General features: G+C 33.7%; 7 protein-coding genes and 3 non-coding genes across 10 annotated transcripts; 5 read left to right on the top strand and 5 right to left on the bottom strand.

The window, feature by feature from the left end:
• Positions 1-22: 22 nt before the first annotated feature.
• On the top strand, positions 23-398 carry Tsp_03627a (serum response factor-binding protein 1; the record flags this gene model as incomplete). The annotated part of the gene is made up of 2 exons (XM_003379932.1): positions 23-199; positions 257-398. Coding segments are annotated over 2 exons (319 nt in total), but the record flags the coding sequence as incomplete, so codon positions are not given.
• Positions 399-725: 327 nt separating this feature from the next.
• On the top strand, positions 726-797 carry Tsp_03628. The gene has a single exon. It is a non-coding gene; the product is annotated as a tRNA-Pro (tRNA).
• Positions 798-1,297: 500 nt separating this feature from the next.
• Positions 1,298-1,369, bottom strand: Tsp_03629. The gene has a single exon. It is a non-coding gene; the product is annotated as a tRNA-Pro (tRNA).
• Positions 1,370-1,865: 496 nt separating this feature from the next.
• Tsp_03630 lies at positions 1,866-1,937 on the bottom strand. Its single transcript has one exon. It is a non-coding gene; the product is annotated as a tRNA-Pro (tRNA).
• A 3,004-nt stretch (positions 1,938-4,941) lies between these two features.
• Tsp_03631 (hypothetical protein) lies at positions 4,942-6,405 on the top strand. Its single transcript, XM_003379933.1, has 3 exons — positions 4,942-5,025; positions 5,815-5,864; positions 6,114-6,405. The coding sequence occupies exons 1-3, from the start codon at positions 4,942-4,944 to the stop codon at positions 6,403-6,405; spliced, it is 426 nt and encodes a 141-aa protein (XP_003379981.1).
• Positions 6,406-7,874: 1,469 nt separating this feature from the next.
• Tsp_03632 (zinc finger protein) lies at positions 7,875-9,191 on the top strand. Its single transcript, XM_003379934.1, has 2 exons — positions 7,875-8,345; positions 8,403-9,191. Exons 1-2 carry the CDS (start codon positions 7,875-7,877, stop codon positions 9,189-9,191), a joined length of 1,260 nt encoding a protein of 419 aa, XP_003379982.1.
• Positions 9,192-11,472: 2,281 nt separating this feature from the next.
• Tsp_03633 (hypothetical protein) lies at positions 11,473-14,982 on the bottom strand. Its single transcript, XM_003379935.1, has 8 exons — positions 14,895-14,982; positions 14,747-14,846; positions 14,619-14,693; positions 14,351-14,542; positions 13,998-14,025; positions 12,492-13,887; positions 11,858-12,444; positions 11,473-11,793 (listed from the first exon to the last, which is right to left on the bottom strand). The coding sequence occupies exons 1-8, from the start codon at positions 14,980-14,982 to the stop codon at positions 11,473-11,475; spliced, it is 2,787 nt and encodes a 928-aa protein (XP_003379983.1).
• A 172-nt stretch (positions 14,983-15,154) lies between these two features.
• On the bottom strand, positions 15,155-18,901 carry Tsp_03634 (hypothetical protein). The gene is made up of 8 exons (XM_003379936.1): positions 18,890-18,901; positions 17,426-17,712; positions 17,147-17,375; positions 16,955-17,080; positions 16,747-16,842; positions 16,009-16,125; positions 15,435-15,473; positions 15,155-15,187 (listed from the first exon to the last, which is right to left on the bottom strand). Exons 1-8 carry the CDS (start codon positions 18,899-18,901, stop codon positions 15,155-15,157), a joined length of 939 nt encoding a protein of 312 aa, XP_003379984.1.
• A 367-nt stretch (positions 18,902-19,268) lies between these two features.
• On the top strand, positions 19,269-21,208 carry Tsp_03635 (conserved hypothetical protein). Its single transcript, XM_003379937.1, has 5 exons — positions 19,269-20,078; positions 20,438-20,560; positions 20,619-20,858; positions 20,933-21,041; positions 21,111-21,208. The coding sequence occupies exons 1-5, from the start codon at positions 19,269-19,271 to the stop codon at positions 21,206-21,208; spliced, it is 1,380 nt and encodes a 459-aa protein (XP_003379985.1).
• A 1,046-nt stretch (positions 21,209-22,254) lies between these two features.
• Positions 22,255-23,161, bottom strand: Tsp_03636 (conserved hypothetical protein). Its single transcript, XM_003379938.1, has 3 exons — positions 23,054-23,161; positions 22,834-22,968; positions 22,255-22,371 (listed from the first exon to the last, which is right to left on the bottom strand). Exons 1-3 carry the CDS (start codon positions 23,159-23,161, stop codon positions 22,255-22,257), a joined length of 360 nt encoding a protein of 119 aa, XP_003379986.1.
• Positions 23,162-24,878: the final 1,717 nt, after the last annotated feature.

Here is a 24,878-nt window from a genome sequence, read left to right on the forward strand (position 1 = left end):
GTTCGAATCAGTCTGATTTCAGTGAAGGCAGTGATGAAGATTCTGAAGAATTGGATGACTTTTTTGTAATTGATAAGTCCAATTCTAAGACATCTTTGTCTAATATTGCAAAAGGACTATCCTCTGCAGAGAATTTATTCAGCGGTGGTACTTTTACCAAAAATGATGCATCTGATGTAATGTTAAAGCCTAAAGCGAAGTTTGTATATGCCACCACTTTTGAAAAATTTAACCTTATCAAATGTACATTTTTAAGGTTACAGAAAGAAACATTGATACATCGAGGGACAGAAGAAAAGAAAAGTATACATCCTTCGTGGGAAGCAGCTAAAAGGAAGAAAAAGCTTGAGAGTTTTCATGCAAAACCAATGGGTAAAAAGCTGAAATTTGATACTTGATTTTACGAAAACAAATCTCTGTCTATATGCTACTCTGATGTTATATTCCGTAAAAATTTGAAAAATAAATTTGTCAAAAACAATACTGATGTTCTTCACATACAGTATGACTTGCTTGCTGAACGACTGTAACTACGAGCAATAATAAGAATAGCAATGCAAACAAGATAGTTGCAAATCGAAATACCATACTGGTTGAACAGTTTATTTTAATAACAACAGTATTTTAATATTAAAGCTGCAAATGCTTGTAATTTACCGTATATACGCAATTAATCTTAGTTGTTATTTAGAATGAAATCCATTTAGTAATTAAAGGTAAACAGCGGCCTGTTGGTCTAGTGGTATGATTCTCGCTTAGGGTGCGAGAGGTCCCGGGTTCAATTCCCGGACAGGCCCGTTTTGTCTGAACTTTTATTCCCTAGTAGAATAATTTATTTATAATGATGTACACGTAATTTTGCCCCATGAAAATTTTTTTCTGTCGAATAAAAAGCAATTTCCACAAATCAAAATTTCAGCTTCTCAGATTTGGAATGCGCTAACTTAAAACGATAAAAAAATAACTCTTCCTATTTAAAACAGCAGACTGCCTGAAAATATAGAAATACGAGAAGGCTGCACAAATAGTAAGAGAACATATTCAATTTATGGTTATCAAAACCAAAAAAATACTTGAGAAGTTTCGCATGAAGGTATTGAACTGTTGTCAACTAGTGGAATAAATGATCCATCAGTGTTAAGTAATATTATTTTTAAAAAAGTAACAGATTTACTCTTTTGAAAAAATTATGCGGAAAGAATTGGAATATTTCTTGGAAAATTCTGAAAGTAAAAGCCAATAACAGTTTGCTAACGTGACGAAAAGTACATAAACAAGTTCGAAGAGATAAAAAATAGGGCCTGTCCGGGAATTGAACCCGGGACCTCTCGCACCCAAAGCGAGAATCATACCACTGGACCAACAGGCCACCTGCTGATCAATAGGTTCAAAAGCAAATTGTAAAAAAAAATAATTCAAAATATTCAAACTTTATCTATCAGATAAATTCAATATTCAGAATTCAATAATAAATTACGAAGTTTCTCAAATGTGCAAATCTAATCAAACATCGATCAGTGGATTCAAAAAACAAATACGTATATAATTTTAAAACGCACCTTGCTATCACAAATCACAATAATTCTCAAGCATGTGCATACTTTTACTTAAAAATTTACATTTTTATAATCTAAGAAATTAAAATAAAATTTAGTAAACACTTCAACAAATACTGAATGTTAACTTTCGTTGCAAGTCAGTAACCAGTCTTTCGTTTAGTTAAAGTTAGAAGGAAATTACTAAGGTTGTATATTTATGGATTTTTAATTTTTTTTCTCGTTTGGCTTTTGGCAATTTTCCATCTACTGCTTTTCTCCACTGAAGAGTATGAATTTAAAAATGTTTCCGAGTGGGAAAAGAGAAACGGGCCTGTCCGGGAATTGAACCCGGGACCTCTCGCACCCTAAGCGAGAATCATACCACTAGACCAACAGGCCACACAGTATGAGTTCGTCGTATTATTATTTATAATACAATCACATCTATCAATTTTTGCTTAATAAAAAAAGAATAAACATATTACATTATCATCATCTACTTGAAAAAACTGCTTCATAATTGAAATTTCAAAGCATATATAAAAACAACATCAATAAATTACACAGATTTTTTTCATTCGACTATATTGTTTGGCAAAAATAATTTTCAAAACATTCACCATACAAATAAAGCACGACAACAGATACGTCCTATTAGCTCAGCCATCAATGTTGGTTGGCGTTTATCATAATAAGCAACGCATGTTCCCCCTGACCTAGTTTAGCAAGATATTCAAACAGTTGTGTATAAACAATAAGCAAAGTTTGAGAAGAAGCAATGCCCACCTGTATACGCATTTATGTATGCATAAGTGAGAATCATCTGAAGTAATAAAATAGTTTCCACTAATAAAATGAAAATTCAATAATGATGCAATGATCAAATGAAAATTGTGCAAACCAATGACTGAACAATCAGACGATAAGCTGTCGAAATTTCATATTTCCAAATTATAATGAAAAAAACAATATTGTGCTAAAAGTTAATTTAAACAAAATAATTAAAAATATCGTTAAATTGTAAAGTGCAACACTTGATTTGGAATAAATTCACAGAGAGGAGATTATTTTCATAAATATTTCTAATAATTTTAAACTGTCTAACAAAATTTGCATTCCATCGATGTCAATCAGCATTGCTTGGTATGTTGAAAAAATGGACATAAAAAAGTAACAATGAATGCAAATGGAAAAATGAATGGTGGCATGAGTTATCAAGAGCGGAAGTGGCGGCTTCTTGGAATATCAAACACAGGTCAAATCTGTTCGCAAATACATTTCCGCTTCATTACAAAGAAAAGTAAATACCGGCAAAACACAACAATGAAAATAATTCATTATTGATATAATCTGATAATCTTCCTGATAACAAACAAACTTTTGCAAGTCTCATTTTTTTGCGTCTGATTAGCTGGTTCTTTTTTTTTCTTTACAAATATAATAGTTTACAAAAAAAAATTTTTAATGATTAAACTTGAAAAATAAAGAATTTTAAATCAAATATGCATAGATTATTTTCAGTGTTGTAAAAAAATTTTTCAAATCAATCATTTTCACTAGTGAAACTGCTACAAAATTCTGAGCTATTCACGTCAACAAGAAGCATTAGCATTACTTTAACAAGCAAAAGATTATATGCTTCACAACTAATCAAAAAGTACTAGGAAAAATTTGTCTACTGTGTAGAAAAAAATTATTCATTAATTGGAACAACTAAAGCCAATAGAATAGAATTGAAAAACTGTTTCAGAGAAAACTGTCAACAATAATTGAAAAGGTAAAATTTAGCGAAAACTGTATAAAGAGTAAATTGACAGAGATCTGACATTGATGGCATCACTGATGGCTAGTTGTTTGATGTGTTTGTAAGTTCTGCAAACGTCACAGCTTTAATGAAAAATGCTTTTACGCTTACGACAGCAACGAACCAACAAGCAAGTATGCAAGCAAAGTCAAACAGAACATTCAATGAACAACAATATTCATTAAATTTCCATCAAATATGTTTGTAAAAATATAATAATAATAAATAAAGTAAATGATAATGCTTATTTATTTTATTCGATTCATATTCATAAATTCATATCTGAACAAAATTAATAATAATTAATTCATAATTGGAATTGTCATGAATCAGTTTCACGAAACTGTTTCAATGTTTCAAAATTAATATTCTATCAATTTTACTATTTCACTTATTATGTATTATTATTTTGAAGCTGCATACGTAAAGTAAAAAAACATATACAGTTTATGCAAGAGAAATGGCAATATGCAAATTGTATGGCTGCAAGTGGAGGAAAATAAAGCATTTAACAAATTGCTGTCATGCCATCTTCAAATGCCAACTAAATAAATTCATTTTGACGCCTTCTGTGTTTAACCAGCTTAATCATTCTCAAGACCCTCAATCAAGACAAGCTGACAGTGTGCACATCCCACGCTAGCTTACAGAGCATTCGAAGCAAGCATGCTGATCGGATAATGTTTTAAGAGCAAGAAAAGTAACAAGTTTAGAGAAAAAAAATATTAGCCACATCAAAAGTTTCAAGTGGATCCGGAAATGGCGTGATTGCTTTTATTCTTATCCGAAACAGTGCAATTATGCAATTACGCACGTGTGGCCGAAATTAATCTAGCGCTTCCGGTGACCTGAGAAATATCTATAACCAAAACCGAAACAAAACAAAGAAACAACCACAACCACAACAACTACAACAGAAATATTTTTCCAAATAGTAAAATATGGAAACATTGCAGCTAATCTTTTTCACCTACGCATCTTTTGCATATCTAATCAATGATGTACAATAGACAAGAATAAGCAAAGCACAACTCCAGTATCTAATCAAGACAGTATCGAGAACATTTTTAAATGGCCAAACATGGGCTCAGTGAGAATGTTAGTTCAGTTGAACCGCTTGCAGCAACGGTATCATCATCTCCAAATGGATTATTTCTTTTCCACTTTACCAATACATTTTATAAATATTTTAATTTTGTTCCATTTTTTATGCATTGAAATCATATCCAATTTTAAGCAGCAAGATGTGACAATGAAAAGCCCAACTGAAAGCAATAGCTGTGTGATTTTGGAAGACGGAAAAAGAAATTACACACAAACAACAACAACAATAATAATAATAATAATAATTTGCTCTTGGCTCAATTATGTATTAACCTGCTCATGGATAGGCAATTACGCATTGTTGACGACCGTCGACAATTGGTGACAGTTTGGCGTTGTTTGATTGGTCACTTTCAGATCGTAGCTTTCACAACCAAGCTCAGCTTGAATTACCGTACCAGAATGAGACTGTACAGTCGAACATTATTTACTGCATTAGCTTGGTGATTATTTTCGCATACGTCTCAATCTCAATACGGATCGTTGTGATCAAAAATGTCTACACTGAAAACCAAACTCTGGCCAAACGACGATACCCAATGTGGACAGCCGAATTGTTCCAGCTGCGTTTCGACAACAGTAAGTTGAAAAGAAAAATTTATTTTATCCCAAAAATTTCAATTATCCAAGCTTCTCAATCACATAATTTTTAAACTGTCGTCTTCAACAGGTTTATTTGTAACATATTTTTTATGAATCTGCTCATCTTTTGTTTTCAACATAAAAATCCGTTCCTTTGATGGAAATTGTCATCACAGATCAGTTGAATCAAAATAGAATTAATTTAAAAGAGATTAATTCAATTGTTTCAATAATAAACAACAATATTACCAAAGGTAGAAAGAATTGATTCAATTTTCAATAGTAGAATAAAATTTGTATTTTTTCTCGATCACTTATTTAAGTAGATAAGTAGAACTGCGAAACGAAATTGGTGTTTTGTTACTTTTCTCTTCTAGATATAGATCAAGTAAGCAAAAAAATAAAATAAAATAACTAAGGTTGAAATAGATAAAAAGATATTAGAAGTGGTGAAAACAAAAAACAAAAAAGTATAAAAGACACAAATTTGAATAATAATAATAATAATCGAGAGGAAATTATCGATGAAATGTGCATCTGTGTGTTGTTGAAAATTTTCGGAAGGATTCGTTTGCGTAAAGCATTGGAAAAGCAATAAATTACAAGATTTGCCATAAAGTAAACGCTTTCTTTTTCATCATTCTACTATGAATTCATTCTGATGAAAATTTTCATCGTTCGAAAAACTGAACGAAAAATTCATTCTCATTCTCTCCTTCTCAAAATTGACCAGCGTACAAAATATGCAAATTAATTTTCACGAATCAAATTTTTCCCTTGAAAAAGAAAAATCCACGCCAACGAAAAAGCGGCCAAAGCTTAGTATCGATCGCCCTGTTTGACTTACTGTTTAGCGTCAACGAGAAAAAAAATTGTTGTTTGTTTGTTTTACAAGTCGAGCGCTTCCTTACGGAAAAATTAACGTCTTCCCATAAATAAGTTAATAAAGGTGAAATTTCTTTTGCATAAAATTAATTGTAAAAAAATTCCATCGACAAAATTTCCCACAGCTGAAGTGTTGGTTTGTTTTGTTCACTTATTGGCAAATTATACATTTTCCAAGGAAAAAATTTCAAATTAATTAGCTCCTTCTTGGCTCGAAGCAACTTTTGTCAAAGTCTGCTCGTTGGAAGTGACGTGTTGCAGTGGGGACAGAGATCAAAAAAGCTTTTGGAACAAGAAACAACAAAGAAAAAAGAGGAAAAAGTTGAGGAGCTTGGAGGAGAGGCAAAAGGGGCGAGCAAAGGTGAAGCGCCGCCAACGTCGCCTGCTTGCTTGGCCCCCAGGTCGGTTGTTGTGCAGCGGCTTGCACGTCCAATTTTTACATCGCAAACGCACTGTCAAAGCGTCTGCAGCGCGCCTGTTTCCAACAACTGATAACCACCAGCGGCGGTGCACATGCAAATTTTTTACCGACTAGATTATTCTCGACCAGCTAGCTAAGTGTTAGTTCGCGCGGCTCGGCCAAATTACGCTCCGACCGCCACAACAAACACGCCCCAGCTCGGCTAGCCCAGTTCGGATAGTTCTATATATTGATAAACAAATAAAAATTTTGCTCTCTCGCTCGCCCGCCCCCCTTGCATGCATGCATGCTTGCTTAGCTGCTTACTTTCTTGCTTATTTTTCATTTGCTGCATGTAGCAAAAATATGCATTTATAATCTATTCAAATTGCAGACTGATTTGGAAATGAGTGACCAGAGTCGATCGTCGCTGTCGCCGCCGTCCCAAAATCTACCTACGAAGCACAATTTCATCACGTCAACGAACAGCAGTGATTCTTGCAGTGACATAGAGCCTCTATCGCCTGATTTAAATTTGACCCAAACTCTGAATGCAACGGCAAACCAATCTGAATTCTCTGACAACGAAGAAGATCAAGATGACAATAATAATAATAATAACAATACTGATGATGCTGATGCTGATGACAACAACGATCATGCCAATGATGATTTTCAGTCGGCAGATACATGCGAAACGTTGATTTACGTCGGCAGTCCTGAATATACGCCAACCAGTGGCCAGTGGCCACTGCGCGCAACCATTCAACCCTGTGAACAATATTTATGCCGAGGTACGGTAATAGAAACACCCAGCAGTTGTTCAGCAGACAGTATTCTTCCAGCGCAGCAGACAAACGAATATTCACAACAGTGGTCACCGTCGACCAGCGCTTACAACCATGCAAGTACTTCGGTTAGAACCGCCTGTGCTCACCAACTGTACGCCACAACCTCACCGGCTACGACTATCATCAACGAAGACAACAGCAACAGCAAAAACATGGAGAACGACAACAACAATATCATCCGCACCAATGACAACAGCAGTATAATTCAACAAAATGTGTTCACGGATTTACAACCGGCTATACAACAAACACCCGGCTGCTTTTCTGGCACTTTCGAACTGATTCAAGCTAGCATTGAAACAGAAGGCCAAGCGAACGTCGCTTCGGCGCCGATCTATTATCCGAATGCCTACGAGACACGAAGCAAAATGATGCTACCCTGTGCATGGTCGGTGGCGGCCAACAGCGGCACTTTGGCCCATCAACAGGCCGGCTACTACACGACAGCCACACCCGCACTGACGCCGCCGGCCAACGCCTCCAATCAAACACTTTCACTCTACCACCCGATGGTCGGAGGGGAAAGTTTGACCGTTTGGCCGTTGTACGACAACGACGGCGGCATGTTGCACCTCAGTCCGAACTTCAGCGGCCAATCTCCACCCCTGTTCACTCCAACGGCGCCCAACGCCCGAATCTTTGCCCGAGGTAATTACTGACTGTTCCACACCATTCTGTTGCCAGCAGACGTCAACATTACATTAATCTGTATGCTTTTTACAGGGCCGTATGCAGATTATGGATGTTCCGGCGGGATGCTTGCCACGCTGCCGTCGACCGACTGCAGCCGTTGCGGTGCGTTCCAATCTGCTCTGTGGCATTCGACAGCCGACACCGGGGCCCTCATTTGCGACAGCTGCTTCCTGTCTGGCGTTGGCAAAAACACTCAAGCGTCTTCTTCTTGTTCACGCATCATCACCAATTATACGAGCAAAACCACACGCAAAACTGTACGTTGCTATACTGTATACTGGACAAATACTTTTACTCTTACTTTTTTTGCCTCATTTTCTAATAATATTCATGCCTCTGTTTTACCACTGTATTTTCAGGCTACAACGTCGAAACGTCAAGGCTTGGTCTGCGTCAATTGCCAAACCATGCAGACAACACTGTGGCGCCGCAATCAGAACGGAGATCCCGTCTGCAACGCGTGCGGCCTTTATTTCAAATTGCATCGAGTAAGATGAAACTTGATGATGATGGTCAGTTTGATAGAACTGCATATTTCTGTTCAGGTGAATCGTCCACTTTCAATGAAAAAAGATGGAATACAGACAAGAAAACGCAAACCAAAAAATCAACATAACTATCAAAAGGATACCACCACCACCACCACAGCCACCACCACTTTGCCGTTGATCAGTATGGGAAATTTTTCTTGCCAATACTTTTTTTGTCGATTGGAAATTATCATATTTCTTCGTTCAGGTACAAGTAACCGGAACAATGAATTGGAGAATATACTCGCGCACGCCTCGTCGTCGGCGGCACTTGCCAGGAGGCAAAGCGATGTATCACAGCAGCATCAAAGTGGAGTGGAGATTTTGAACAGCAGTTTCGGCTTGATCATGCAAGCGAGTTTGGTGAAATTTCAAGGTCGACAACAGCAACATCATCATCATCAGCAACAACAACAACAACAGCAGCAGCAGCAACAACAGCAACAACAGAACGAGCTGATGCTAATGGAACAAGCCCACCGGCGACTGCAAACGAGCGACTGGACAAGCGGACCAACGGTTCAGACCCTGGGCAACAGTTTGCAAAATCAGATCGTGGAATTGAACGTGGACAACAACGGAAGCATAAGGGGACCCGTGTTTTACGAAAATGCAGTCCAAATGCGTGAACATGCTCTGTCCACCGACTGTCCAGAATCCGCAACCAACACCAGCACCACCACCAACTGCATGGTCCGATTCAACGCAACGTCGTTTGTGCCCGTACGACAGCTGCCCGGTGCGACGATCATCTTAGAATACGGACAAAACCCGGTACCGACTACACACGCCGATTCAATATAATACAATATAATGTAATAAGCACGATGATGAGGAACATGCTTCAATGTTTGTTTATATTTTCATTTTTTTATTTCTATTATTTTTTTGCTTTTTAAATTTAACTGTACGCAGTTGTTTTTCAAAAAATGAATTTTCCATTTGAAATATTTTCTACATTGTTTTCACGGTTAAAATTTTCCCACTTTCTTGGTTCACATTTCAACCAGCTCAACTCAACTCAAGTCAACTATTCATCAACCATTCATACAGTAAGAGCGATCATTATTAGCTGAGAAATAAATTTCTTTTTGCTTCATATGCAAAAAATGTGCACCAGTCAGTCAGTCAGTCAGTCCGACTTCATACAGGTAAACCGATGCTATCAGTTGTTGGGTACACAGCCCAGGACTGGTATATGACAGACAGTCAGACCAAGACTGACTGATTGACTGACTGCAGGACAAACATGCGTCTCCTGTTAAACAAAACTTTGCCTAGATTGAACGAGCAAACACGTCTAAGACCGATAACCCAACGATGAACCCTCCAACACGCGCGACCAGACGACAACAACACTACGACAAAAAAAAATTACCACTGCAGAAAGTTTGAAAATTGAGAATTAAAAAAAACGCATTTGTTTTTTTGCTCTAAAACTGCCAGTGGAAAACTGAAGCTCATGTACAAATCAAATGATCGATTAATAATGCAAGAAAAAAACCACTATTTTTTTGCATGTAGCAATTTGGCATTTCAACCTCGTACACTTCAACCTGTGGTGTATGAATATTTTCATCAACTGAAAGCGGAAAATGCTTGGGCGTTTGAAAAGATCACTCCACCACTATGCGAAGACGGAAGTGGAAAGTGAAAATTTGACAAAGCAATTTCATTTGACGATAAGGCGATAAAGTGAAAAGAAGAAGCGATGAATTTCTCAATCACCAAAACAGAGCATCAATCTTTTGATGAAAAAATTTAAAAAACAACAAATAAATAAATTTCAAAGTGAAATGAAAAGAAGAAAATGCGCCTGATTCGACATTTTCTCCGCAAACAACTCAGTCAACGTCAAAAAGGAACCGATCATCGAAAATATACAACATCCAAATTCAAAGCAAACAAACAATAAACCATACAAACTTACCAGATAAGACGAGATAAGGGAGACGAATTCGACGCCAAGCTAGTCGGTTGAGCAAAGTCGAACCAAGTCAGCTCGTGCAAATTTTCCAACCGATTCCAGCGGTAATGTAATTTTCAAACTCGGTTGTCGTTTTGGTGAACAAAAAATTTATTCGTACAGTCACTTGAAACTGAGTCAATGAGCAACAATCGCTGCAACGCGTCCGTCCAATCCGGTTGATCACGGGGAATAAAACTGAAAATTTCAAATGAACTACAAAAAATTACCATACTACAACAAATTTGTATCATTTTTCTGACACCTATTTATCTTTTTTATATAATTGGTGAAGAAATGTTTCAATTCAACTTTTTATAAAATAATTAAAATAATGACACCGAATTAAGCAAATTTCCAGTGAAAACTTTTTATATTTGCGTTATTAATGAAATTAACAGTTTTGATAATTTTGAATTTTTAGTTCGCATTCTTCAAAACACAAACTTCATACAGTGCTGCATAAATAAATATACTCATTTGTCTTGTGCGTTTTTTTGCTATTTGATGAAAATTATACTTCAAGAAGTTTAAATTTTTATACCAATTTGCAGTTGTACTTGAAAATCAATTTATACTGTAGATAAAAGCGCATTTTGAAATTGCACCGTCTTCTAGGGGTTTTGTCTTTGATAAAATTATTAAAATTTCATTCTTTTTAATACTTTGCCGATTTTTAAATAAACTTTTATAATATATTGATAAATGCAAGGTGAAATGAAATGAAATGAAATGATAAATCACCTACTTCACCTTTACATTATATCTGTTTACATTTTTTACAGTACTACAATTAAAATTCATTACATTTCATTTTCTTTTAAAAAATATCATGAAAAATTTATTTGGTCAACAATTACTGATGAAAGCTAAAACTGACATATTTCTCAACAAGATTCAGTGTAATTTTTAAGGAGCTAAACTATAATACATCGAGTGCTTAGTTCAAATAACAGCAACTGAATACAAATTGAATAAAAATTCTGCAAAATAAAACCGGAAGAATGAATTCGAATTACAATATATCAAAGCAGTTAGAGTTGACGAGATGATATCACTGCAACAATGTCGCCCGCTAACCTTCATCTGCAAACCAATCTGTTTTCGCGATAAAACTCCCTATATGAGAGTTATCGGAGTCTCAGGGCTCTGTTTTGATGAATCCAAAACTGCTGCTCCACTAGAAGATGCTTCATTCGGAACTACCTGCACGGATGAGGGTCTCGATTGAATCCGATAATGCTTTCTACCTGCGTCATCGATAACATAAGTCAGCACTTGAACATTTTTTTTCGCTTTGTCAACCATTCCATTATGAATGGTAGATGCTGCTCTGGAAGATTCACAAAAACCATTATTTGTACTATTCAACTTCAATGTCGAAGGTAATGAAATATTGGAAGCACTTAAAGTATCATTTTTGAAGTTACCACGTCCCACCTAAAAGTTGATCGTGATGAATTAATAAATTAATTACAATTACAATTATAATGTCTCATCATACCTTGTTAAATTTAGCCATCAACAGTGACAATCTCATTTGGTCTCGTTTCAAATCCCGTAACGTAGCTAAAGGCCGCAGCCCATTTGCATTGAAATTTCTCTTCTCTCCATCCATTTGTACATTTTGACGTAGTAGCAGTAATTTTCCATTACCTTCGCAAACTCTGTTCTTCTTAATTATCATAACGTTTTTGCGTATATTAGTTGCTGAACATTCAGCGGTTTTTCTTAATTTATCGCATCCCACGGAAGATTTTGACGTCAACAATCGATAACTTCGTATTATCAAAGGTTTGCCATCCGGTCCAATTTTAGGCAACGCAGTTTTCAACAAAGCAACCTTTTTAAATAATAGAGGTTGATTTCCAGAGGTTTTTAACACTGCATTACCACCACCCTTAGCATGAGCAGTCACTTCCTCTGCAGACACTTGCACCTTTTCCACCAAAACTGCTTCTGATGAAATTCCCAATGCATTTTGCTCCTTGTCTGAAATGTTGACTTCTGTTCTCAAATCACCATTAACATCAGATGAATTGCCGTTTACTGTCGAAGCAAATTCATTTCTATCACAAACTGCAGCCGCTTCTAAAAAAAGGTAATCAACAAAAATAACAAAATGAGAATATATAAACGTTCTGCTGAAGAAGTTTCTGCTGATGGAAAAGACTTACTTGGTGAAGGTAGCAAAGTTTCTACTTCTTTGGGCTCATTTTCATCGGTATTCATTTTGCTCGTCTCTTTGTTGGTTTCGTTGACAGCATTTGTGAATAGTGTATTACTGCATATATATTCCTCATCATCACCTGTCAAGTCAATTACAATGTTTTTCTCAGAATCTGATGCTGAAGCACTTTCAGAATAAGAACTAAGATCAATTATTTCTAAAGTGCTGAAAGAAGATGAACCTGATAAAGATTGGACAGCTGCAACAGGCTCAGAATTGCCCTCATTTATCATTGAAGAGGATGCAGCATCTGAGGTTAAACATTCCACTATTGATGTACTATGTTGCAATGGAGCAGGTTCAGACTGTGCATCTATCGATGGTGAAGTTTCTGGAACAGATGCTTGTTCATTTACAATGTCTAATTTTTCAGATTCTTTAAAAACTGAATCATTTTCAAGAACCGTCTCAAACTCCATTGCTGATTCCAAAACAGTGTTAGAAGAGTCTGTGTTTTGTGGACTTTCTGTTGACAATAAAACTGAATTCTTGTCTTTCTGAATAATGCTTTCAGAATACTCAGATTGCTGAGAAATTTCACAATTAGCAGAAGAATCTACATTACATGGCAAAGGTGGCTGCTCTAACTTTTCAGGTAACTCATTTTGTAATGCTGAATCAGTATTTGATGGAAGCAGATCCGGAGAAACAATGCACTCACTAGCTCGTGACTCATTTTCAGTAACTCTATTGTTATCAGAAATATCTTCCAAGGGACTGACAGCGGAATCTGACTTTCCCACTTCCAGTATTTCCGTTGATAACGGTTTTGCAGAAGTTGGAATCGCCTTTTTATTTGAATTTTTACTTTTTCCCGCTTTCTTCTTCCTACGTTTCTTCTTCTTCATTTCCAGAGTTACATTCATTCTCGGTACAGCAGTAATTTTATCTTTTTCATTCTCAGAAGAAGAGTTCCCTTTACTACTGCTCTTTTGCGCAGACTGTCCAATTTCACGATTCTGTTTTCGAGTCATAATTGCATATTTAGTAGTCTTCAATGATTTCGCATTATCAGAAGCATTCTGGTGATCCAAATTATCAGCAGCTCTTTTGTTTTTAACAGGCTGCTTTAAATTCAGAATTTTCGCTCTCTTTCGCTCCAAACATGACGGTTCTTCTTCAGCATGCTGAGCAGTTTTCCGCTTCCCACCACTTTTTCGTAAATCATTAGATGACGCTACAGAATCAGAATTAGCGGTAACATCGGAAACAGTTGCTGTAATGCCATTTTTTTCATTAGTCAGCTCTTGAAATGAACTCGAAATGCCTAAGGTAACAATATGATAAATACAGTTAGTAATAAACTGTTATTATTAATAAAATAAATTTAACTCATAAGATTTGTAAAATTGCACGTTCAATTCAGCCCACATAAAAGAAATCTATTACAATGAATTACATGAATCATACTAACCTGATTATCATTTACCTTACAATAAACCCTGCATGAAAATCAATAAACAATTTTGAATAAGATTTTAAATGTCTCATTTTTTCATTATGCCCTCCTCCATAAGCTGTGATTTAATACTGTTTGAGAATTAATGTAATGAAACATCATAAAAATTACTTTACATTGACACTACAATTGGTATGGATAGAATTCTACTTCACGAAAGTTATTAACAAGTCAACCAATATTTTCATGAAATTGAAAATGATATGGTTAAATTCAAAAAAAATTTTTTCAGTTGAAGCCATTAATTAAAAAAAATTAAATAAGTAATTAACTAAAAATTATTTAAAAGCTTACCACTTATGATGCACAAAAGATGAGCATTTTTTTCATCAAGATGCATTTCATCGCTGAAAGAATTGTTCATCTTCATATTAGTGTGCAAGCAATCACGCAAATGTTCAGCTTGATGCAGTAAAGCATTGCGACACTTATCACTCACAAAAATATTATCAGTCATATTTCCTTCTTCAGGTAATTCATTGTCAAGTTCTTCAGAGCACCTAAAATATGTATTTAATTTTCGAAGAATGTTACGTTAAGAGTTTATTCAAGCTGTTTCTATATCAGATCATCTACCCTTTCAATATGGAATCAGCATGATGCATTTCAGATGATACGTCAGGTTTGAAAGGATTGCATGACGCAGGAATTCTAAATTGAAAAGTAAAAGAAATTTTTTATATTTCTTAAATCTATCAACAAACTTTAACAGTCGGCCTAAATGGTAAAATATAAGAGATGAAAAGTCATTGAAGTGATTACGCTCAAGAAAACACAGTAGCAAAATTCGATATGCTCCCAATTCTAAAACAGAAAAGATTAGAATAGAAAACTTTCGCAAATATATCGTACCGTGCATGCGGATAGTAGAATTCTTTCCATCGGCAAGAATTTCAATTCTCTTGTGCAAATGCTTCAATGCAAGTTCCAATTTTTGCATTTTTTGAAAATAAATAGATATAAATGTACAACAAAATGTTTGCTTCACAGAAACATAACACTCACAACAACATAAAGTACAACAATAATTGGAACTGACTGAACGTATACTGTAGTTGCACGTTCAAGTACTTACCTGCTTATCTTTATAATGATGTGACAGAAATAATTACTTACTTAATAATCATATAAACATAATGAAACCACTTTAAAATTTTTTATTAATTTTTATAACTTAAAACCATCATCAAGAAAATTTAGTTGATGGAAATTTCTTAATCAGATTGCACATAGACAAATTGTCTATATGTAATAAAACCAAATTTTAATAACTGGAAATATTAACTTGTGAATTCAAATTATCAAATAGATAGGATTTATTATGTTGACTATCATTAAAAAAATTATTAGATTTTACGAGACATTTATGCTGTTTAAAATTATGCAACATACATGTGAATCTGCTTCTGATAACCAAAATATGAGCAAACGCTGCAATTTTCATATTCATTTATTACTCATTTAATATAAATGCATACATTCATTTTAGTACACTTACTTTGATTTAAATCTAATAATCAATCATACTGGCAAAAGTTAATCGTAAATTTAAAAAAGCATTACAAAATTTTTCATGAAATGCAAAATGCATAGAATAAAAATCAAGTGTTTGCAGCATAAAATAGTTTATGTTTTAAAGATTAAATAATATAAATCTTACTGATTAGAACAATATTTCAAGTAGATAAATGCAAATAATAATTTAATAAAAAATTAGGACTTAATTTTAAATTAATTTATAAACCTAAACTCATGTTACTAATTATACGGTAATGATGATAAAGTATGATTTGCTACAGTAAAATAAATTTAATACTTGAACGCCAAATTATCAATGAAAATTTTCGTGAAATTATTTTTCAGTAAAAAACAGAAAATTTCTTCAAAATACTCATTTAATACTTTTACATGTTAAACTCTTTTATTCTGAAATTGCAGTTTATCATATAATCTGCAAATGGTTTACACGTTGTTGGTCGATGCTAGTTTTTGATTGGTCGTTAATTCTAGCTACGATATTGGTTATTTTAAATTGATAGTCGATTGGTATATAGTTGATTACTACATGTTTGCATAACATGGCCTAAAACAAGGTAACTGATTAATTAATAAAAACATTTATTTATACAACGAATATCGACCCCGACTAGGCAGCTAAGCGCACAATAATGGTCGGGTAGATTCTATATACATTTAGTAAACAACTGTCCACCAATCATGGAGTAAAGAAAATAGTCAACAAAATAGTGGAAACCAACGACCTATCAGATTGTAGTAGCAAGCATCTGTCGCAAACCCCTCGTGACTAGCTTTCATGTGACTGCCAAGTATAACTTTTATCTTATTACTTATTTGCAGTAGGAATAACGGAATAACATCGACCATAGTGCATTCGCCTATTGATACAAAATGAATAGCGTAAGTTTATAAAAATTAATTTTATTATTGCATTGCTGCAAATCGTAAACTGTTTAAGACGTATTCATTTTATTTCCTATTCATTTCATTAAATCAGTGAATTTTATGGATAGCTGCTAATTATCATCATTCAGTACTGTTTTCGAAAGATAATGATAGAAATGTAAACAATTACTTCAAATTTAATAAGGGTGTAAAGTGAATCATTAAAAGTTTAACTGTTTTCGGAATGATAAATCACACTATCCGTTATTTCTTTTTCTAAATGGTCGACGTTTGAAAAAACTTTAACCATGCTTTTATCAGCACTCAATGAAGTACCGCCTACGCTTTTCAGAAACCAACGACGGTCTTTCCTGCACATAACTGCTTCTCCATCTCCCTAAACACAATTACTTGTACATCATAAATCAGAATGCAGCTCAAATGCTTTATAACGTATAGCTAAAGTGACAGCAGATGGCTGTTTAAATTTCAATTTGTAAAGAAAGAACTTTCCATGAGTTGTAATTCAGAATCATTATCCGCCATTTCTTCAGTGCAAATTGTTTTTGCGCCGCTTTGCGATTCTTCACATTTTCCAATTGGCCAACGTTTGACTGAAATGGCCTTTTTACGATCTAAAAGTTGCTATGCATAAGGAATTCAACAGTGAATTTAAACAAGATCCCACTTTTCCATAGAACTCTTCTAATAAAAATACAGTCATCCATGAAATCAGCTATTGAATTGATCATGCTTGAAAAACAAATTGGCCATGTTCTTCGGCTAAATTGAATCGGGCTTTGCAAAAATAATAAAGCTATATCGTGATCCATTCCTTTGAATGATTTGGCCATTGTCGTAAAAAATGCTACATTAACTGTTTCATTGTTTACTGGATTGAAAATATGAAAGCGAATGCAGTTCGTTTCCCTAAATATTCAATATGTGAAAAGTTTTACAAGAAAGAAATCTGCATGCACTTGAAAAGACAACTAGCCGTGGTAAGTATGACATCTGAATGGGCATTTTCTTTATTAGAGATTACCAAGAAACCTAGGCATGTAATTCGCTGATAACCAAAGTATTTGCCTTGACAATATCCTTTTACTTCTATTGACCAAGGCATATACTCTTCGGGTAAGATTGTTTGGTTATTTGAGGAATTTAAAAAATCCTGAACTACTGATTTCCCACATTCTTTTGACATATCTCGACCAATTACAAAAGAATACTGATGGTCTACTGGGGCAAATATTTTCCAAGCCATCTAAATAACTTACTATAAAATAAAAGTTGTATTTGCAGCACGTATTATCTTACCACAATAGATGAAAAATAAATGAAAAAAATACTGCTGCGCATCTTTTTGTTTTAAGTGAAATACTAAAATCCGTTCATTTTAGATCGAACGCATACATTTTACAAAATATATATTTACAATAAAGGCAGGTGAAGATGGCTATGTAAGTATTATTTTATTTTCTTTTCATTAAAAATACTTCGAATAATTAACAGTGAAACATTATTGTAAATTTGCAATACAGAATAATGATATTGAAACTTATTGTGCAAATGATCATCGTCATCAAAGTGCTACAATAAATAAAACACAATTTCACTTAAATGATTGTTTTGAAATATGCATTATTACATAGTATTAACACATAACTACATGGAAGCAAGAACAAATAAAACAAAAATAAGCAGCTATACAGACTAGTTTCAGTATTACCCGAATGTCTCCACAAGATTTTCGACCATGCAGTGTATTTTGAAAGTGTAACAATATTCACTTTCAATAATTTAAAGCATGCAACAATAACATCTGAATTATGCAATAATAAATGACAGTAAAACTCCTACACAACTACTATTCAAGTGACTGGCAAGCGGGCTTGAAGTTTGAATTGGCAAAGTGCCGGCAGCTCTGCTGTAAATATGACCGAAGACAACAAACCTGCCTCATTCGAACTGCTGCTCAACATTTGTCTGCCTCATTATTCGTTAATAAACTGAAACTTTTAGTGTTAGTAGGCAGTTACCTCTGATAAATTTAATAAATCAAATACACTTCAGTATTTCAATATCATTCCATTTCTTAACATACAAAAAGTGATTTTCACGTTTTGAATCAAGTTCTCCTAATATGCATTCAAAAAATTAAAATTTTTCCATAAAAATACTTAAATGTTTTAATTTTATTTATTATATGCAATTCTCTTCGCAAACCATTCAAGTATAAATGAATTAACTGAAGTATCAATTAAGATTGCAAATCTGCCAAAGAAATTTCTATATTCAATTATAAATCATCAAATAACTTTTATTAAAGTAATTTTAATAATTCTTAAAAATGAATTTAACTTTATGTTCAATATTTTAAGTAATGTTTTCTTATATAACATCAAGAAAATTTTTTTTAAACCTGAATATATTTTAAATACCGTACGCTCCATTTTGTTTTTATCGCTCTACAAGTTTAGCGACTGTTATTCAATAAGTAGTAGGACAGTTTGTCGCTCAGTTGCTTACTCCAGCAACGTATGTAGCAAGAGGTATATAAATATTTAATATTTTCATCGTCATCTCTTTGTGATTTTTTATTGAAAATTTCTTGTGCTGCTCAATTATTGCTGCATGCAGTTTTCAACAGGCTAGTGTGTTTTTATTTTAGTTGTTGTTCATTTGATTGAAATATAATTCTCTGTAAATTTCAACGAACATTTCGTGATTATTCTCAACCTGATTTTCATTTTTTAACGGTTGCGTGGAAACCGATTTGTCTGTTAATTTGCCATGATGAATATAAGCTTTTCAGACGTGATGATTGATCTCAACGAATGTGTGGACCTAAATGCTGAGGGAGTGGATATAAAAAATAACAATCGCATACAAGACAAGCAGATGGTCAGTTGTGTGACTGAAAGTGGTACGTCAGAAATGGTGACGCATGGTCAACGTGGTTGCGCATTAGATTCCGCACGACGATTTACCGAAGCATTCGATGAATGTGATTCGAGCTGCTCAGTACGAAGAAGTTCTAGCATTGAAGACGAAGAGAAATCTGCTTTTTCTCATGCTTCTAGTCTTGAGAGTGCTCCACACACTGATTTACCTTCAGATAGAATTGCATCAGACGGAGGAGAGGTATTTGATGGTGATAGTTCGTCGCTTGGAAGCAGCATCTCTTGCAGTGAAGGTAGCTTTATTCTCACAAATGGTGATGACGCGTCTGCTACTGCTAATCAATGCTTTCATGAAGAGCCCGAATTAGCTGCCGTCAATTGTCGGCACATAGAAGAAGCGAAAGATTTGGGTCAATGTTTGTCGAGCATTTGTAATGATCTAAATTCTATAGACACTCTTTTACCTGTGGTTGATTTTGAGAAACTTGAAAAGGATTGGGTACAGGCAGCTAAAGATGTAAATACAAATCAGCGACGTAAAGTAAATTTTTCTGATAATTTCCAACTCTCCTGTCTTTATAAGTCAATATTAATTAAGATAATGAGTGAAGAAGTACGTCGTCGTTTAGCAATGGAAGAGCCCGATGAGCCTTATTGGTGTAATTCTAAACGCCAGTTCAATCGTTTTACACTGAGCTCTAGATTGCAATCGGCAATGAAGTTGCAGGTAAATGAATGGTGTGATATTTGCTGCTGCATGTTCTGATTTAAACTTGTATATGCAAGTAACGTAAAATGGCAGCTGTGATTAATTTATAATTTCTTAATTTAATTCTTAATGAAGCTGTAATTTTATTATGGATGGGCTTGTCGTAAATTAAAAGAAAGGATTATAATAAGCACGATAGCCTGTTTTGAGCACGTTTTGAATTGATCTTTGAAATAGCTGACGAAATTGATTTTGCACAATTGATGACGCATGCTTTCATTGGTTTATCTTAACCTTTTTTTTATCGTTTTTACCGCAGTTTAGAATTCACGACCTTTGTTGGGTTGTAGAAATTTGAGAAGTTTTCTTCAATTTAGGTGTGCTTTATTAATGACGACATGCTGTGTGAAGAAAATGATGGAGACGATAAAGTTGTTGACGACGGTGTTATTCCGAAAAGCGTTTCTGAACCAAATTTTACCTCAGCACAGTTTTTTGATGTAATATCGTTTTGTTGTAATAATACAGGATAAAAGACGTGGGATTATTATTTTGCAGGTTGACGTCAACAATCTTCAACAAGCAGATTCGGAGACTGGAGAATTGTCAAGTCAGCTGAGTGCTTCTGAACTGAGAAGGAAAAGTTGCGCGGAACAGGAAAACGGAACCTTCATGGCAAGGCAGAAGAGGCTGGAATTTGAGGCGACCATGCTATTCATGAAAGCCAAGGAAACTGCTCGCATGCAAATGGAAGTAGAAAGACAAGCAAGGCAGAAAAATTCTCTCATAGACAATTTGGTAAATTGCATAAATCATATTCATTTTTTCCTTTTCTATTTTTTCACTCAAATCGAACTTTTTATTACGTTCAGATTGGATTTCCGATAAGCTGTCAGAAAAAACTCAGTCGATCGCAGCTGACAGCCATGTCAACCACGCGTCTACAAATTATTCTCAATGACATTCATTCAAAAATTAATGGTATAATTTGTTTGAAAAGATTTTTCTCATTATTCCACTAGAAGAAATATGTTGTCTTTTTTTCTTCAGCACTTAATGAAGAATTGGTGCAACTGCTGATGCAAAGGGACAGTTTGCACATGGAACAAGATTCAATGCTGGTTGATATTGCTGATTTTCTACAGTAAGAAGAGTTTGCGTGTTTCGTTGAGTGGTAATTTGTGGGTGAATAAAATTTGAAATTTAAGGCATCAATGCAATCAGAAATCTCTCCTGACTGGTGAAAGCTGCACTGAAAGCAAATCCAAAGGGAAAAAATACAATCGGCTGTTGAAAATGTTTCGAAGGTAGAGATGTAGAGATTAGTTTCGAATTTGTTGAATTTTATTCTATTCTATTCCATTTCATAAATTGTTCACAAACTTGTTCCCTGCTCAATTGTATGCATCATCCGCTTTCTGTTTCATTTTTTTTGTTTTCTATTTTCGCTTATATGAAGTGCTTTTTCAAAAATCGCTGCCTTTAGAGAAGAAAAATTACTATGACTTTTGTGAATTGGCTGAATTTATACTCTTTGAATTATGTACCATTGTTAGTTACTTTTTATTCCAATGCTAGCGATAAGACGAAATGAAAGAAATTCAAAATGCTTTGTTTAGTTTTATAATTAAATGGAATAACAGAAAAAAAATGTTTTTCTTAATTTTTTGGGGGAAAAAAGATTATTTGAATGGAAAATGTTGGACAAGAAATTGTATTTTCATAATTTTATTTTAATACACGCCTGTCGTCGAATCTCTGCTTATTACGCTTATTCCGTCGTTGTGGATATAGATAATATGTATGATGGGGAATTTCAAAATCAACCAACCACAAATGATTCTTACTTTTTACTTGTACTGTAATGTTTTTGAACTGTATTCATAGAGTTCCAGCAATTATCTGACTGAAATTGATTACAGTGTATTTTAGTAATGTATAATGAAATAGAATAACAAGAAAATTGGAAAAGCGAAGCGTGTGCTTTTCATAAATTTCATTTTCCAATTGAAAGAGATCAAAATGAAAACTGTATATAATTATATGATCAGTTTGCGTTTTAATTTTCTTTTCATCAATTTCATTTTATTGATTAAAAATAGTTTTTCTTAAAAATTTATTCCATATAATTCATAAATAATAATAATAATCATAAAAAATTGGATACTCAATAAAAAGAAAATACATGCTTTTATTATGCACCACAAGACATGGCTGTTCGGTTATGGGCATTTCGAATTACTACGCCAGTTGCAGATTCATTGTTCAAATGTCTGTCGTAATAAGATTCTCGATTTCCTGTTAAGCGAATCTGAAAAATAATTAAATTGTTCACTGAATTCCATTGAAATTGGATAAAGTATAATAATTTTTTACCAGTGCATTTTGACTAGTCATAATTGTAATTTCTATTTGGGGATAAGTTTCAGTTTGATTGACGTTGCAGTGTGTTTCGAAATAGCCTTGAAATTTACTGCCTTCAGTTTCCCATACGGTCCAATGAACCTGAAAGTTTCCAATAAAATTGTTGTAATATTTAAAAATTAAAAACAATATTTGCTTTTACCAAATTTTTTTCCGCAGTCACGAGAAAGACAACTTTTTGTTTGTCGGTTGTAATTTCAATATCGACATAATTCGATTCAGGTGTCAGTTGGATGCACATAATTTTATGATCCACAGGCTTGAGCATGAAGCTTATTGGAACTGTCTAGAATATTTAATAATTTTTTAAAAAAAATATCAACGAGAATTTCTGAAAAATTTCTACTACCGTAGGAGTGTGACGATCGTTTGATTTTTTCATCTCAACATTATCCGTTTCCAATTCAACTGTCGTAATCGTTGTATCCGGTTCAATTGTTGTTGTCTCAGTTTCATTGTTCAGCGTTGTAAGCATATCATTTGTCTGAATCAATTTAATTAATGAGTGAACAATTACGAACGACTGTCATTTTTGCACATTTGTAAAACAAAATGCCCATTACACTTACGGTAGTGATGTTTGTTTCAACAGTCTGTTCACAGTATGGCATTTGAAGGCAAAGAAGGATAATTAATAAATGGTTGAAAAAATGATGCGCGTTCAATTGATAATTCATTTTTAACAACAATAACAGCTTACGCTTTCTTCTCTCCGAACTGAAAATTTCCAATCATGACTAAATTTTATACCATCCACTCACCTGCTGTTGAATACTTCAGCGTGCCAAATAGCACTTTAGTCACGATATAGTTGGAGCAAAATAAAATTTGTAGCGTTTAAAATATGCAAATTTCTACCACGTCACGCATAATGTTGTTGACCGGCTGTGCAATGCTGATTCGATACCAAAGAAAGCATTGTTGTCGATTGATATTTGAAAGAGAAGAATATTTTTAAAAAAAAGAAAAAAAGAATACTGCAGCATTATTTGTAATTTTGACAAAATGATTCATGTGATGTGATGATCAGCGCTTGTAAACTTTTCTGATACAAAGGGCACTTGCATCATTTGAATTGCTCAAAATGTCAGTAAATGTTAAAAAAAACAATTGATTATTATTCAAAAGTAATTATTATTCAACGTATTAAAGTCAAATGAAATGAAATACAAGCATTTATAAATTTATTTACTATATTTTGTTTTTTTGCACGTAACTTTAAAGTAAACTGTTTATTGTCATTATTTATATGTTCATTCAGCAGAAATGAGCAATCGTCGATGATTAATTCGTCGATGTTTCCACTTTACACTTATTGTATATAATATAATCTATTGCATGATAAAATACTGTTTTTTTCTGAAAAATGAAATTGTATAATTTCAAATTACTGTAGTCGTATTTGTTGTTCAGTTCAATGTATCATTTTTTTGCGACACAGTTCAATTCAGGTCAACTAGTACCTGATTAGGTGAAACCTAGTGATAAAAAGTAAACAAAAATCTGTTGACGTGACAATGATTAAAAATCAAATCTGTATCAAAGGAAAAATTTATTCAAATATTATTCATAAAAATCGTAATTTCACAAGCTACTATTGAACAAGTTGTCAACACTTCAGTAAAGATGCAGTTGAACAATTCATTATGATAACAATTTTGTTCAATAATTCCGAATAATAATAATAATCATCAAATATGAAATATTAACGTGAAAAAAATCGTGAACTTTTTACCTGACACACCTTATCTAGAAATTGTTATAAAAACTCGACCACAAGCGTGCAGCAAAAGTCCAATTTGTCGATTATGAGCGTCAAGTGAAATAAGATGGAGTTATGGAAATTTCAAAAGTAACGATGATTTAATTTGTACAAAAATTATAAATCAAAATCAAACATTTTGAAATGTAAATAATAATACATTGAACATGTTTTGATTTTTATTCAATCTTCATTTTTACGTCGATGATACCGTGTGATTTGTTTATTGAATATTTATATTTATTGAATTTATTTCTTATTTTTTATTACATCAACTTTTATTTATATGAATATTCGAAATTAAAAAAACAAACAAACAATTATAATTGATATTTTCCATTTTTTTCTGAATTACACAATTTTGCATACGTAAATGATTAATTTCTCATGCAAGTTTTGATTCGATTTTTACATCGCCGACGAACAACTGGCCAACCTCATCAGAACAATCGACAAACTTGATCAAAGTTTAATTAAACAAAAACTTGAACAGATAACAAACAAGACGACGAAAAAAAGTGGGATTTATTCAAAAACATCTTCCAAATTATGCAAAATTATGATCAAATCGAATTCAAACATTCTGTGCCGTGAAATTGTTCAATTTTTAAGCATTATACAGTATTTTAAAT

Source organism: Trichinella spiralis (assembly GCF_000181795.1).
Source record: "Trichinella spiralis strain ISS 195 chromosome Unknown Scfld2, whole genome shotgun sequence".
Classification (NCBI taxonomy): Eukaryota; Metazoa; Nematoda; class Enoplea; order Trichinellida; family Trichinellidae; genus Trichinella; species Trichinella spiralis.

Bases quoted from the DNA above. Each gene is read 5' to 3' on its own strand.
- Tsp_03635 (XM_003379937.1), top strand. From the start codon at position 19,269: ATGATTGATCTCAACGAATGTGTGGACCTAAATGCTGAGGGAGTGGAT. The intron at 20,079-20,437 runs GTAAATGAATGG...TCTTCAATTTAG, and splicing joins AATCGGCAATGAAGTTGCAG to GTGTGCTTTATTAATGACGA. The intron at 20,561-20,618 runs GTAATATCGTTT...ATTATTTTGCAG, and splicing joins CCTCAGCACAGTTTTTTGAT to GTTGACGTCAACAATCTTCA.
- Tsp_03636 (XM_003379938.1), bottom strand. From the start codon at position 23,161: ATGAATTATCAATTGAACGCGCATCATTTTTTCAACCATTTATTAATT. The intron at 22,969-23,053 runs GTAAGTGTAATG...AAATTGATTCAG, and splicing joins TTGAAACAAACATCACTACC to ACAAATGATATGCTTACAAC. The intron at 22,372-22,833 runs GTAGTAGAAATT...ATTATTTTTCAG, and splicing joins ACGATCGTCACACTCCTACG to ATTCGCTTAACAGGAAATCG.
- Tsp_03633 (XM_003379935.1), bottom strand. From the start codon at position 14,982: ATGCAAAAATTGGAACTTGCATTGAAGCATTTGCACAAGAGAATTGAA. The intron at 14,847-14,894 runs GTACGATATATT...TTTCTGTTTTAG, and splicing joins TTCTACTATCCGCATGCACG to AATTGGGAGCATATCGAATT. The intron at 14,543-14,618 runs GTAGATGATCTG...TACATATTTTAG, and splicing joins GCTGATTCCATATTGAAAGG to GTGCTCTGAAGAACTTGACA.
- Tsp_03631 (XM_003379933.1), top strand. From the start codon at position 4,942: ATGTCTACACTGAAAACCAAACTCTGGCCAAACGACGATACCCAATGT. The intron at 5,026-5,814 runs GTAAGTTGAAAA...CCCTTGAAAAAG, and splicing joins CCAGCTGCGTTTCGACAACA to AAAAATCCACGCCAACGAAA. The intron at 5,865-6,113 runs GTTTGACTTACT...CAAATTAATTAG, and splicing joins AGCTTAGTATCGATCGCCCT to CTCCTTCTTGGCTCGAAGCA.
- Tsp_03632 (XM_003379934.1), top strand. From the start codon at position 7,875: ATGCTTTTTACAGGGCCGTATGCAGATTATGGATGTTCCGGCGGGATG. The intron at 8,346-8,402 runs GTAAGATGAAAC...ATTTCTGTTCAG, and splicing joins TTTATTTCAAATTGCATCGA to GTGAATCGTCCACTTTCAAT.
- Tsp_03634 (XM_003379936.1), bottom strand. The intron at 17,376-17,425 runs GTGCATGCAGAT...TTGAATATTTAG, and splicing joins ACGGCTAGTTGTCTTTTCAA to GGAAACGAACTGCATTCGCT. The intron at 16,843-16,954 runs GTTCTTTCTTTA...AATTGTGTTTAG, and splicing joins TGAATTACAACTCATGGAAA to GGAGATGGAGAAGCAGTTAT.